General features: G+C 47.5%; 2 protein-coding genes across 5 annotated transcripts; one reads left to right on the top strand and one right to left on the bottom strand.

Annotated features, from left to right (window-relative positions):
* Positions 1–7: 7 nt before the first annotated feature.
* osgep (O-sialoglycoprotein endopeptidase) lies at positions 8–4,378 on the bottom strand. 4 transcript variants are annotated; one of them, XM_064318526.1, is made up of 12 exons: positions 4,322–4,378; positions 3,701–3,823; positions 3,449–3,568; positions 3,016–3,191; positions 2,470–2,565; positions 2,231–2,280; positions 1,700–1,778; positions 1,437–1,502; positions 1,211–1,301; positions 922–997; positions 568–666; positions 8–456 (listed from the first exon to the last, which is right to left on the bottom strand). In XM_064318526.1, exons 2-12 carry the CDS (start codon positions 3,813–3,815, stop codon positions 417–419), a joined length of 1,008 nt encoding a protein of 335 aa, XP_064174596.1. In that variant the 5' UTR covers positions 3,816–3,823; positions 4,322–4,378; the 3' UTR covers positions 8–416. The 4 variants fall into 4 exon arrangements, with proteins under 4 accessions (XP_064174596.1, XP_064174599.1, XP_064174597.1 ...); XM_064318529.1 differs by having other exon boundaries at positions 4,354–4,377; XM_064318527.1 differs by lacking the exon at positions 4,322–4,378 and adding an exon at positions 4,097–4,310.
* A 170-nt stretch (positions 4,379–4,548) lies between these two features.
* apex1 (APEX nuclease (multifunctional DNA repair enzyme) 1) lies at positions 4,549–9,924 on the top strand. Its single transcript, XM_064318530.1, has 5 exons — positions 4,549–4,705; positions 6,298–6,423; positions 6,805–6,971; positions 7,360–7,552; positions 8,027–9,924. Exons 2-5 carry the CDS (start codon positions 6,360–6,362, stop codon positions 8,539–8,541), a joined length of 939 nt encoding a protein of 312 aa, XP_064174600.1. The 5' UTR covers positions 4,549–4,705; positions 6,298–6,359; the 3' UTR covers positions 8,542–9,924.
* Positions 9,925–10,651: the final 727 nt, after the last annotated feature.

Consider the following 10,651-nt stretch of genomic DNA (forward strand, 5'->3'; position numbering starts at 1 on the left):
ACACACGTACATGTGAAACGGGAACAATTTTATGTTTTCCTTATTCAGAGAATACAGAAAATGAGCAACTGTGCACCAGGATGCAGTTTGGAGTTAGTTCTGTTTTGTTAGTTCTGTTTGTCACACCTCCCACCCACAGAGCAACATTCGCACTGATCTGATTTTCCTTCATCAGTCGTTCATAAACTAGACATAATTAATTCACCGTCGGCCATCACGATGCGATACACACCAATCAGGATAGACCGGGAGGGCCCAGCGCTGATTTTAAGAACCCCAGCTTCAGGTGAAATTCTGCCCTGGAGAAAGACACAGAGGGAAGCCTCTGACACGTGCTGTGACATCATCGTCCTGTCACGTGAGGAGGCGGAGCTAAAGGCGAAGAGGTGCTATGTTGGATGCGAGTTGGCAGTCAGTCAGTCTCTCCACGTGACTTCCACCTCATCCGTCCTGAACCTGTCAATCAAAAAAAAAAAACGACGACAAGTTTAGGCCTGGATTTATTTTGTAGATCGCCGAACTGTTGCCAAGGCAACGCAGGTTAAATACAGAGGGCCTGGCCGGTACCTCTGGGTGATCCAGGAGTCCGGCAGCTCGGTCACGTGACCCGCCCGGAACATCTCCCAGCCGGCCTGCGCGATCATAGCCCCGTTATCGATGCAGAAGCTGAGGGACGATTGGTCAGTCAGTATGAAGCCAGCAACAACGATTGGCGAGTCAACATCGCACCAGCGAAAACAGCCAGCGAATATCAAATCAGCAATGCCGACTGGTTACTCAAAAACAAATCTGCCACGACGACTGGTCAGTTAACCCCTCTTGGACTCAAACCCCCAACCAACCGGTGTAGATCTACGCAAACAAACGCAACTGATGCAAGAAGAGACGGCTACAAAAATGGCGGCTCCCTGTTTGACTCGCCTCTCGTCCGTGGCGAAGAGGCGCGCTCCTCTCTCCTTACACATCGTCCCCATCATCTCCTGCAGCCGCAAATTACCTGTGGGGGGGGGGGGGGCGGGCATTAGCGGGTCAGGGTTACACAACCAGCGACGCATAAAGGACATGTACGTATGGAAAGTGGATGTAGCGGGTTGCAAATCGGGCCGCGTTCTCGTGTTTTGTGCGCGTCTATCTCGGGCACGCGAGGTCCCCGTGTGTGTCCCTGCGGCCCACGGCTCCCATGATGCATTGCGGCAGGCCCCTCACTCACAGCCCACTCCCCCGACAATGAGGACCTCCTGGGAGTTGCAGTGCGCCATGGCTCGCTCCGTGATCTCCACCAGCATGGCGAACAAGGTCTCCTGCATTGAGACGGACAGGTACATCAGGACACTACGTACAGCACGTACTGCCCGAGCACAGAATGTGACACATTACAAGTGATTGCCTCCAGTCCTGGTAATTTAACCCTTCGGGGTTGATGTTCAGTCCCTCACCTGCAGAGAGAAACACAGGTCCTCTGCCGTGCACTGCCTGGAGCCCAGCATCTTGTGAGCCGCTTCCTGCGAAGACAGTTTCGTAATGTTATAGGCTCCGCCCACTGTTCCAAAGGGACACGCCCCCTACAACCACTGAACCCTCCCACGCTTACATTGAACCCCTCCCCCGGTTATTGCAAAGAGCTCCCTGAGACGGTCGTCTACACCTCCCTGTTAGCGCTAACCCCTCCCCATTATCGACGCAGGCTCCTCCCCCTCACCTCGATGTAGGACAGTATTCCGGAGAAGGAGACGTCCATTCCTTTTACCGTGTAGGGCAACTCCACGTACTGCTTACCCCTGTTAAAACACGATAAAACACTATTCTCTGCTGGCCCTGCTAAAACACGTCGAAACACGCGCACACACACACACACACAGACACACACACACAGCCAGGCATGGGCAGCATTTCAAATACCTGCATGAAGCATGTATTTTATTTGTAATACGGGTTGCTGGATAGTTTAAACCACTGTAACCTGCAATATTTTATGATGAGAAACAAATTACACAATAGCGTACTTTTTGCCCATCCTTGCACACGCACCAGGCAACGAGAGGTAATGAAGACACTAACTCTTTTGCAAAAAACTGACAGCTTACAACTACAGAACACAAGTCAAATAAGGTACAATTCTCATAACGTAGCAGTTATCCATAGCCATAAACATCAAGTCTAGCTCACTCGGTAAGTCAGTAAAATTATGGCACGTCATAAACTCAAATTGAGGCATGATTACAAGGCTTACCTCTTAGCCATCTGCTCGATGTTGTATCCGGGGCTGGGGTCGTTCGAGATCTGAACACAAAGAAACTTATACTTGCCATACTTGTTTCCGATTCTTCGTCCTTCCAAACTGTAATTCCTTTTCATTTTCCATTATTACGTTATACCGCCTGAAAACCTGCCACCATTTTGATTGTAGTTTATAGATACCTTTATTCTGGAGGTATTTTGTAGTTTGTCGCAAGATGGCATACGGCTCACCTTAATGACCCTGGCGAATCGGTCCAGGCAGTTCCCCACGGCAATGTCGATGGTCTCCCCGAATATCCTGTAGCGGCGCTCCGAGTACGCGATCACCTAGGAAACAACACGGACGGACAGCGGAAGAACATAAGAGCGCATGACAATGAGACCAGGCCATTCAGCGCATAACGATTTACATAATTTACCTACAACGAGCTTAACCTGCTGAAAGCGGAGTGGTTAAGAGCGATAAACCCGCCCACTTTCTGACGCGTGACCAGTATTTTGTAACCAATCACATCATATCCACCAAGGCCAGTCTAAGGTGATTCGAACATGAACTGTGAGGCACAGTGGGAGCGAGAGGAAGTGTGCATCAAATACGTCGAACTTCCGAGAAAAGCGCGAAACACTGAGAATCTGACCAGCCAAATCCGGCACATACCGGGCGTGGCCTATCGCCGTGACAATAAGTGCTCTTCCCAGAATGGGTTCAGAGTTCAATTCATCGTTGACTTCCGGTCGGACGGCGCATGACCCCGACCAGCAAAGGGGGCCGCTGACCTGCGTGTTCCCCCCGCTGACGTACAGCACGGTGGGGTTGTTGGCGCGGGTGACCAGGCGTCCCATCTCGATGTGCCCGATGCAGTGGTTCACCCCCAAGAGCGGCTTCCCCCACAGCTGGGACACTGTCCGCGCGACCAGGGCCGTGGTCACCAACGGGGCGCCCATCCCTGGACCTGCATGAGGACAATCCCGTTAGCGTTAGCACTAGTGCAGCCAACAGCAGTTTTTTTTTTTTTGTCTAAAAAATAACAAAGCAGTGACACGTCATTTACCATGTACGCAGAGGGAGGAAGAGAGGGAGGGGAAAAAGACGACAAACGAGGACGGCAAGTAAGACATTCAATAGGAAGAAAAAGACAGAGGGAGAGGACGAAGAGCATCACAGAAAATGAAAGCCGCTAAACCGATAAAGTTGACCGCCATCTCCCACCCTTTGTGTAGGCCACGCAGTCAATGTCAGCAGGTTTGAGGCCTGCTTGCTGCAGCGCCTCCTTCAGGACAGTCAGGATAACGCCCCTGTGGTGCTTGGCAGTTTCACTGGGCAGGAACCCTAAGCAAAGAGAAGTCAAACCAAGATCAAGCAAAAACTTGAGGCCCCTCAGGACACGTAGGACTTTCTCTGAAACACAATCACATCACACTGTGCACTTGCACGAGAAAGCAGAGACACGGGGCGACTTGCCTTGGCCTGGCGGTGTGATGTAGGTACGCCTGGGGTTCGAGAGGACCACGCCATCCCGCACAATACCCACTCCTATCTTGTTGGCACTGCCTTCGAATCCAATCACCACTGTCATCGTGGCTTCTGGGAAAGATACAGATTTAAGCTAATGTTACCGTTAAATCAAGGTCAGTCTTTTTTTTTTTAATTCAACGCACATGATGATGTGGACGAGTAAAATTACAAGGCACAGGATCCAGATCGAATGCACAAATCTTTAACTAAATACGAGGACTTCTGCAACAACCAGTACGTTGTAATTCCTGGACGTTGTAATTTGATGCATGGGGTGACGAGCGACTGCCATCAACATCTAACTGATTGCAATCGGAGGAAACTGAAAGAGCAAAAAAGTACCCTTTAAAGCGTATGGGTTGCAAGCTGGATGACTAGGTACAGCTAGTATGTAAAACGCTTGCGTTATTCCATGTTATCATGTAGCAGCCACCTAGATCTATGTCCCTGACGACTCAGCCAAATACTAATCCTTGAATACCATACATACAAGCGTAAAATCATCAGCTACAAATAAAATATTTACAGAACATTTCTGCATTAGTTGGCAAATTTTATTATTAATACCAGTGTTGACAACTTGTTCATGCGTATGGTACCTTGTTCAGTGGAAGGACCAACTTGAACAAACTCGGAGGACACAGCAAAAATATTTCCTTACTAAAAGAGTACATACATAACGTCCGAATGAAAAATGGATAACATATTTCTCTATACCAACAAATGGCTTATAATTTATTAGTTCCATTGTTCCGAAATAGAACATTCAAAACCAAATTAAATTAAAACGATGCTCTTTATTATCAGGCAGAAAATTAGACAACCTCTAGAGGCTCACATGGTGCAACGGCGTATCGGTTCTGTAAAGCGATTTGCTTTGTGAGATTAACGTGTGGCACTGGCGTGTGGTTCGGTGTCGGTGTGATTCTGTTTGATAAGAAAAGCTGCAAGGTAAGAGCCAGTTATTTTCGAGATAGGATATGCATTTCACTGTGTGTCAAACGTCTTTAATCACAACGAGGTTTTCGCTTTCGTTCATTCATTCAAAGTGAAGTCACTGCAGACATGACTGTGCATGCTTATGATGGGCTTCGGCCTGTTATGTTATGTCCATTTTATGCCTGGGAGTAACTGTGGCATGCTAGCTTGTTAACTTGTGCAGACGTCTTAGTCCGCCAACTTCCCCAATTCTTTCCATTTTAAACGTATAACATTTGCTTCATAGAAATTTAGAGCCATACTATTATTCCATGCAGTGTTCTTAGTTCAGGGCGTGCATTTAAACATGTAGGTCGATTTTAGCCAACGCTATTGTTCTGCAGCTTCAAGCATGTCCGTCTGCAGCGTCATGTAGATTTGATAATTAATCATGGGTTCGAAGGTACAAAACTCTGTTGCATACAAAACTGAACTTGCTTTGACTTAACATTTGAAAGTAATTTACACAACCAGTGCACATTATGCGTATGCAACCGTGGATGGGATTCCCCTAGATTACTTGACGATTGGGCCTGCAGAATTTTCTTCGGGAAGTTCAGGATGGAATTTGACGGCAACGGCAATCAAATACGCAACCTGTCTCCACAACTTTTAGCTCGTAAACAAGTTATTGCAACTATCACTGAAGTGAAAAATTTAACGGACAGTTCGAGAGTTAGCAGCATAACCTGTTAACATTATTATCCAAATCGAATGTGGGCGGAACACAAATGAACGTGGCTTAAAGTTGCATTTATTAGACATTTTGTATGGTTATAGGTACACATGCTACTAGAGAAATTTTTTGGTTCATTCAAAATCATTAAACCCATGTCCTAACCTTTCTCCAAGCTGCTAAACACAACCGTAAACTTGCCTCAACCCTCAGACTTACCGTTTTCCTAACCCTAACCCTAGCTGTACCCTAGTTTGAGCCCTAAACCCTAATTGAAGCCAGTCCCGGCCTGGCCCAACCAATCACAAGCTTGGCCCACCCGGGCGATTTGCATATTAACTACAGTGTGTCTCTCTATAATTTTTTTTAATTCCCCATATAATTCAGTAATACAAATGTGCAAAACAGTCGACCTAGTAACGCCATCGATAACGTTAGAGAAATCACAGGTGTAAATAACAACCTTGTTTAACACGCCTACTCACATACTTCAGCCAATGAGTGCAATACCAAAGGTCACAAAGGGGAGAAAAACATTTGCCCACCACATACGCTGCGTGGAAGCAGGCGACTTCCTGGACCCTACTCAAATGAATGAGACTAACACTAAAAAGCCTGGTCTACGGATATTGTCAAATAGCCTACAATTAAATCGCAATCGCTCAAACATGTAATCGTTATAATTGAGAGTTGTAACATTACAATTCATGGTATACTGTATGTGAAAAGGCAAACCGGATCCTGAATCAGCAGCCAAGGAATTTAGTGAACTTAATAAATTCATTGTGAAATGGCGAAATTATCGTAGCCTACGTTTGGGGCACTTTTTGGCATCATTGATCGTACGGAGGGTAAAGAAATTGCAGAATGGTTCGATTTTTGGTTTCAGCGTTTCGGGTGGCCCGTGTCCTGTGCCTGCGTAGGCTCTGTGGAGACCGAAGGATCACAAAGATGTCGAAGAGAGGAAAGAAGGCCGAAGACGGAACTGGAGATGTGGATCAGGACAACGGTGCAGGTAACAGAAATGGCGTTCGCCGCCATTTTCACAGTGGGTACCTGAACCGAGAATGGAAGCCTTGTAATACTGTCAAAGATCAGAAGTTTTTTTGTCCCCCTTTCATACATGAAAGTACATAAATGGTTGTCAACTCAACCACTAATGATATACAGTGAAATGATTTTTATTTTTTATTCTGTACTGTTACAGCCTCTTGGGTCAGAAATTTGTGTCAATGTTTGTTACTTGGAAAATTGTCAGTTTATTCCAAGTGAAATGGTTGGGGAAAAAAGTTGCCCATGTTCCCCTTTGTCTTTCCAACTTGTGTATGTTGAGAGGAAAGTTGCTGTGGTTGGGGGAAAAAGTTGGCAACGTTCCCCTATTTGTCTCCACGTCCAGCTCCAGACACCAAGAAAGCCAAGAAGGGGAAGGAGCCGGAGGCCCCCGTGCTATACGAAGACCCACCGGATCAGCTGACCTCCAAAGACGGGCGCGCCGCCAACATGAAGATCACCTCCTGGAACGTGGACGGCCTGCGGGCCTGGGTCAAGAAGAAGGGGCTGGACGTGAGTGCCTGCGTATTTCCCTGTGCGATTTGCCGATTGGTTGCTCCCCCCCCCCCCCAGGTATCGCTTGCTGATTGGTTGTCTGATTTTTCAGGAAGTATTGTTTCTTTTTCCTTTTCTTCAGACCCAAATTACCTCACCCAAGTCGTCAACCTCTGGTTATGTCATAGGTGCACACATCAAGGGCTTTTGCACTCTTTGATAGCAGGAAAGAATTCTCAGCAATGAAGCCAAATACTAGTGGCCCCCACAGGGCTGCTCGGTCACATTTCTGGGGCATGGACAAAATTATCACAGATCATTGCTCGTACACTGTATTGTATTGTTTTCTGATTGGTTGTATTTCGGCCGGGCCATTTTCTGATTGGTTGCGTTCTCCCCCGTTCAGTGGGTGCGCGAGGAGGCCCCGGACGTGCTCTGCCTGCAGGAGACGAAGTGCGCTGAGAAGTCCCTCCCTGCTGACATCACCTCCATGCCCGAGTACCCGCACAAGTACTGGGCCGGTTCCGACGAAAAGGAGGGATACAGCGGGGTGGCCATGCTCTGCAAAAACGAGCCCCTGTCCGTCACCTATGGCATCGGTGAGCCCACTCCCCCCCTCGCCGGCACAGACCGCACCCCTTAGTCGCAGCAATGTGAGGTTTCGTGCAAATTAGGAGGACAAAGCCAATGTCCTGTCAATCGCTGGCCTGTCTGAACAAATCAAAAAGTCCTGGTTCTCCATGGCAGCACAGTGATTGGTTCGCCCTGTATAAAGCGAAAGAAAATATGCATGATAAAAAGGAATTTTAACCCTTTGAAGAGTAGGTTTTTTTTTCATTCTTAGTCAGAGTTCTAGAACTCCATTGTTTTCTGTTAACAGTAGTGATTGTGACATCAGCATTAGAATGTTCAGTTAAGCATGTTCTCGTCACATATTAGTGATCTTACCTCTTAAAGGGTTCAATAGTAAAAACAATATTGAAAGTTATGCAGGAAAATAAATTGGCATAAAATAAGGAACTGCGGTTTTAAAAAGTGTACAAACACAGCTGAAGTTGTTTCTCCGGGCGCAGACAAGGAAGAGCACGACAAGGAGGGCCGCGTCATCACGGCCGAGTTCGCCGACTTCTTCCTGGTCACGGCCTACGTGCCCAACGCCAGCCGGGGCCTGGTCCGCCTGGACTACCGCAAGACCTGGGACGAGGACTTCCGGGCCTACCTGTGCGAGCTGGACCGGCGCAAGCCGCTGGTGCTCTGCGGCGACCTCAACGTGGCGCACCAGGAGATCGACCTGAAGAACGCCAAGGGCAACCGCAAGAACCCCGGCTTCACCCCGGAGGAGCGCGAGGGCTTCACCCAGCTGCTGGAGGCCGGCTTCGTCGACAGCTTCCGGGAGCTGTACCCGGAGCAGGCCAACGCCTACACCTTCTGGACCTACATGATGAACGCCCGCTCCAAGAACGTGGGCTGGCGCCTGGACTACTTCGTGCTCTCCAAGGCCCTGCTCCCCAGCCTGTGCGACAGCAAGATTCGCGGCAAAGCCATGGGGAGCGACCACTGCCCCATAACCCTCCACCTGGCCATCTAGCCACCCCCTCCCTCCCCCCCTCCCGGGTGCTCTGTGCTCCTCTTGGGTCCTCTTCCATGCTTTCTCACCACGAGCACTTCCGGCAACCAATCGGAATGGGGCCGTTCGACCTAAAGCCCAACCCGTCATATTATGCGAAACCCCGCCCACTTCCTGCTCCCGAGGCTCCGCCTTCCCTTACCTTTGTTTTCTCATAGTGATTAAACCCCAGAACTGTTCGTTTTATCTGACCTGCGTCTCCTAAACTGACGTGGTTGTCCCCTTCTTATGAATTGCTGTTTCCTACCTGAGAACTTTCATCCAATCCGATCTGAGATACTTCCTGCTGGCCCTTCTCGTTACTGAAGTGGCTTTCGCGCTTATTAACCGGCACTGGTCCCAACCCCTCTTGATCAGGTTCACAGTCCCCGCGTGGAAAATAAAAAACATACTTATTTCGGTTTTTAAGTATACCGGCGACCTCTCCAGGAGATGTCCGCATGCGGCCAATCAAGTCGCCTTCGCCACCGAAGGCGGTCCTGACAAACCGCGGTGAACGCTAACCGGCTTTCAGGTACCCGTTTCTGGTTTTGTCAAATCAGTACCGAGTGCCCGAAAGCCGTCTTTTTTGTGCCCTTTCTTTGCCCTTTACCCCCTAGGTCACAGTAGCATTGTCTTCAGGTAGGGCTTCTGCTCTTAAATGCACCAGGAGGGGCATTTGCAGCGCCACTGGCAACCCACCTCCAGCAGTGCGATGCAGTCTCCTTGTACTGGTAAAAGTGGCGAAGCTTACAAGCGGCCATTTTGTTCCTTCCACCATTTTATATGCTATACATTTACTGAAACTTGTCCAGCTTAAATTTTTCAGAGGTGCTCAAGTGCCATGTTTGTCTTTTTTATTGAAAGGAAAGAAATAAGCCCTGGATGTCCCCCCCTTAAAGGACATCTAGCGTTGTGTTAGCATTTGGAATTTCATGCTATAAGGCACGCTAGCACCTGGTCCGTCTCATTTCTCTTTTCCCCAGGGTGACGCTGTTTAGCGTCAAATGGTTAGCCCGGGGTCATTTTCGATGGTTCTTTTGTATGTTACACTTGTCATTTGTTTCGTGTTTTCAGGTAAAATGAATTTGAGCTACTGTAGGTGTGTTTGGGAACTAGATGATTTTTTTGGGTGTTGAACCAACCACTGTCAAACACTGCCATATTGACGTGGTTCGATGGTAAGTAACCTGCTGCCATTTGATATTAACATGTTGCCTGTAAGGGTGCCCAATGATTTTCTGCCATCATAATCAATTTAAAATGTGTAGATGTGCTCTCCGATGTCGTTTTCTTGGAAGCAGCATGTAGAAGCTTGGTAGATTGTTGGTTTTCAATAAAGTTTGGTTTTGATTTTTTTTTTTTAAAAGCATTGTCCGTGTCTCATACTTACTAGTACATTGGCAACTTGCGAGTGTGGACATTTGAAGTCCTTTTAAAGGGCACTTGTTTTTTTTCCCTTCCGACAGATGAGAATCACGAGATGTCAATTTGTGAAATTCTAATATCTGAGTCTTGAGTAAACTATAAATTATTCTGGCAGATGGGAGTTACAAAAATCATCGAGGAATATAGGCTGGTGGGTAAGAGTGGTGAGGAACTAATCCAGGATGCTCTGTGATTGCACAGAAATACAATACAATACAAAGTGAACAAAAAACATTGATATGCAATACACGGAATCGGGCCTACTGTGACTACTGTGACTACTGTGACTACTGTATGTGTGTATAATCAGAAAATGTGTCCATCGGAAATAGATAAGGAGGAGAGAAGACTGTTCTGTTGTGCCTGCTGTTTGGGTGAGCAGCCTGCATTGCTATGATACCTACAAAGGTGATCCAGCTGACCTGGACAGGTCTTATCTATAATTAAATTTGGCACAAATAATTGCTGTGGATGCCTTCCAAAAATGAGCTTTTTATTTCCCGGCAGCGGTCGAGCAGTTAAAGGTTTTTGAGATTGTGGCATGATTGCACAGAGGAGTCTTTGCGCTCTTATTTTGAAGGCCTTGTGCACTTAAAATTCCAGTTATAAAAAGACTTCTATTGTACATGATTGAAATTGCAAATGGCATTGTAATCAATGCAGT

This window comes from Anguilla rostrata, chromosome 19 (genome assembly GCF_018555375.3).
Source record: "Anguilla rostrata isolate EN2019 chromosome 19, ASM1855537v3, whole genome shotgun sequence".
Taxonomy (NCBI): domain Eukaryota; kingdom Metazoa; phylum Chordata; class Actinopteri; order Anguilliformes; family Anguillidae; genus Anguilla; species Anguilla rostrata.